This window comes from Phocoena sinus, chromosome 5 (genome assembly GCF_008692025.1).
Source record: "Phocoena sinus isolate mPhoSin1 chromosome 5, mPhoSin1.pri, whole genome shotgun sequence".
NCBI lineage: Eukaryota > Metazoa > Chordata > Mammalia > Artiodactyla > Phocoenidae > Phocoena > Phocoena sinus.
The window spans coordinates 26,388,109-26,391,184 of record NC_045767.1 but is presented as its reverse complement, the minus strand read 5'-3'; the positions used below and the strand labels follow the sequence as shown (position 1 = coordinate 26,391,184).

Below are 3,076 nucleotides of genomic sequence, written 5' to 3'. Positions count from 1 at the left end.
TTTTTTTTTGTGGTACGCGGGCTTCTCACTGTTGTGGCCTCTCCCGCTGTGGAGCACAGGCTCCAGACGCACAGACTCAGCGGCCATGGCTCATGGGCCCAGCCGCTCCGCGGCATGTGGGATCCTCCCGGACCGGGGCACGAACCCACGTCCCCTGCATCGGCAGGCGGACTCTCAACCACTGCGCCACCAGGGAAGCCCAGATTTCACATTTTTAAAAGTGAAAAACTTGGCAAGAGAATTTTCTAACCTGTTTTAAAATATTATAAGCAAATAATTTTAGTTAATTTTGAACACATTTATTACAAATACAAAAATATATCTTCTGAGTAGTTTCTGTAATAACTGATTAACAAACCTTAGGACGTATAAAATTTGCTTCTTGAATTTCAGCAAGTCTTTGTATAATGGATGGCTAGGAATAAAACTCCAAGTATCATTATTTAGTAAGTTTAGCCAAGATTTATATATCTTTTGAGATATCTTTATTAACTGTAGTGATTAGACCCAAGGATCAAAATAAACTAAACAAGATTTTCTAATCTCTGTATGACAAATTGTTAAACCAAGACTTAAAAAACAAAGTGGCATTCAATCACATTACTCTAAAGATGTCATCGGTATAACTTTTAATGAAGGTCTATTAGTTTTCTATTGATACACAGCAAATTACAAATTTAGTGGCTTAAAACAACACTCCTGTGTTAATACTCAGTTCTGCAGGTTAGAAGTCTAGCACAACCTGGCTGAGTTCATGCTCAGGGTATCACAGAGTTGATAGCAAGATGCTGGCTGGACTAAGAGTTGCTCTCAGCTCTGGAGGCAGCTTGCATTCCTTGTCATGTGGCCTCATCCATTTAGAAGCCAGAAACAGTGCAATGAATCTTCTCATGCTTTGAGTCTCTTTTTCTTTGATCCCTGCTTTTAAAGGGCTCATGTGATTAGGTCGGGCCCACCCAAAGAATCTCTCTAGGAGACGGAAGGCGTGGGGGGAAGGCGCGGGCGGAAGGCTGGGACGCGTGGCGTGGGAGGTCCTCGGGCGCGCACCGTCCTCCTGTCTCTGGGTCTCAGAAGTCTGAGCCAGTGACCGGCGGCGGCTGCAGCGTGTGGGTCCGAGGCCTCGTGTGCCTCCAGCTTCCTCTGCTGACAGAGCTCAGCATTTTCCCATCTGGCAGAAGAGCAGATAATTAGAGGGCCCATCTCCATTTCCACAGAGCAGCCAATTATGGGTGGATTTGATTGGGAGGAAAATCCTGCAAAAATGTCTCTGTACCCATCTCTTGAAGACCTGAAGGTAGACAAGGTGATTCAGTTTTTATGGAATTGAACTTTAAATTAACCATAGTAGACTTTGAGCAGAGTTTTTTTATTTTGAAAGCAGCAGAAAGAGAAGGAAACAGTTGATACTGGCAAATGTTGGATTGGAAGATAAAGAGGGCTACAATCTACATCAGGCTGACCTCTTTAAGGAGAAGCAAATTATATGGGTATTTCCATTAGAAGACTTTTTATGTCCTGAGCAGAAAGCTAGCTGCCTGGAGATGTAACAGCAAGCTCAAACTGCCTTTTCTGCAAACCCTGCCAATCCAGCAATTCTATCTGAAGCGTCTGCTCCCATCTCTCAAGATGGAAATCTCTATCCTAAACTGTATCCAGAGCTCCCTCAGTACATGGACCTTAGTTTAAATGAAGAAGAAATACGTGCAAATATGGCCATGGTCCCTGGAGCACCAAGTCAGGGGCAGTTGGTAGCAAGAGCTTCCAGTATGAACTATATGGTGGTTCCTGTAACTGGTAATGATACTGCAATCCGCAGAGCAGAAATTAAGGGATTCGGGAAGTCATTTTGTGTAAGGATCAAGGTGGAAAAATTGGGCTCAGGCTTAAATCCATAGATAATGGTATATTTGTTCAGCTAGTCCAGGCAAATTCTCCATCGTCGCTGGTTGGTCTGCGATTCGGGGACCAGGTGCTCCAGATCAACGGGGAGAACTGTGCTGGCTGGAGCTCCAACCGAGCACACAAGGTGCTCAAGCAGGCTTTTGGAGAGAAGATTACTATGACCATTCGTGACAGGCCCTTTGAATGGACAATTACCATGCATAAGGACAGTACTGGACTTGTTGGCTTTGTCTTTAAAAATGGAAAAATCACATCCATAGTGAAAAATAGTTCTGCAGCTAGAAATGGTCTTCTCACGGAACACAACATCTGTGAGGTCAACAGACAGAATGTCATTGGACTGAAGGACTCTCAAATTGCAGACATACTGTCAACAGCTGGGAATGTAGTTACTATTACAATCATGCCTGTTTTTATATTTGAACATATTATTAAACGGATGGCACCAAGCATTATGAAAAGCTTGATGGATCACACCATTCCTGAGGTTTAGAAGTCACGGCACAGTAGAAACTTCACTGAAGTTCTCACGTTTACGTCTCTGGCAACTTACCTTTATATTATGCACATGAAGCTTTCTAGGAGCCAGCAAGCATATGCTGCATGAGGACTTTCCTGTCTTACAGTAGGGCTGGGATCTTACTGTTTGATCTGATATCTTGTTCAGACTTCAAGATAGTTGTAGCCTTATCCTGATTTTACAGTTGAAAGACTTACTTTCATAGACTAGTGTCTTTACTGGAAACCAGATGCTTTTTCAACCCGTGTCATTAGGATGACTGATACAGGCTCAGCTTTGTTGGAACCAGTCACCTTCAATCCTGGGTATCAGGCAGTGCTGTTCATATCACTTTAGTTCTATGGTATATGTGCATTTTTACTGTTACCATAGTACATTTAGAACGATTACTTTTTTCTTTCAGTTCTGTTTGTATAAAACACCAATTAAGTAACACTGGTTTCATTCCATGTAAGCATTATTATACAGTGTATGTAGGCTGCAAGAGACTATATTGACTATCATTACTTTTTAACTACCTTTACTTAATATGCTTGGACTATCACCTTAACAAACAACGTTAAGCATCTAGAATAAAAGCCAAACTATTGCTGCCTTTCTAAAACCCCAAATGCAGTTCTCTGTTAAACTGAAACGGACACTAGCCCAGAGCAG

At 42.5% G+C, this 3,076-nt stretch overlaps 1 protein-coding gene across 1 annotated transcript; it reads left to right on the top strand.

Moving 5' to 3' along the window:
* The first annotated feature begins 1,251 nt into the window (after nucleotides 1-1,251).
* LOC116754317 (syntenin-1-like) lies at nucleotides 1,252-2,408 on the top strand. Its single transcript, XM_032632843.1, is given in 3 exon segments — nucleotides 1,252-1,312; nucleotides 1,554-1,824; nucleotides 1,827-2,408. Coding segments are annotated over 3 exon segments (891 nt in total). The 5' UTR covers nucleotides 1,252-1,261; the 3' UTR covers nucleotides 2,396-2,408.
* The last annotated feature ends 668 nt before the right edge of the window (nucleotides 2,409-3,076 follow it).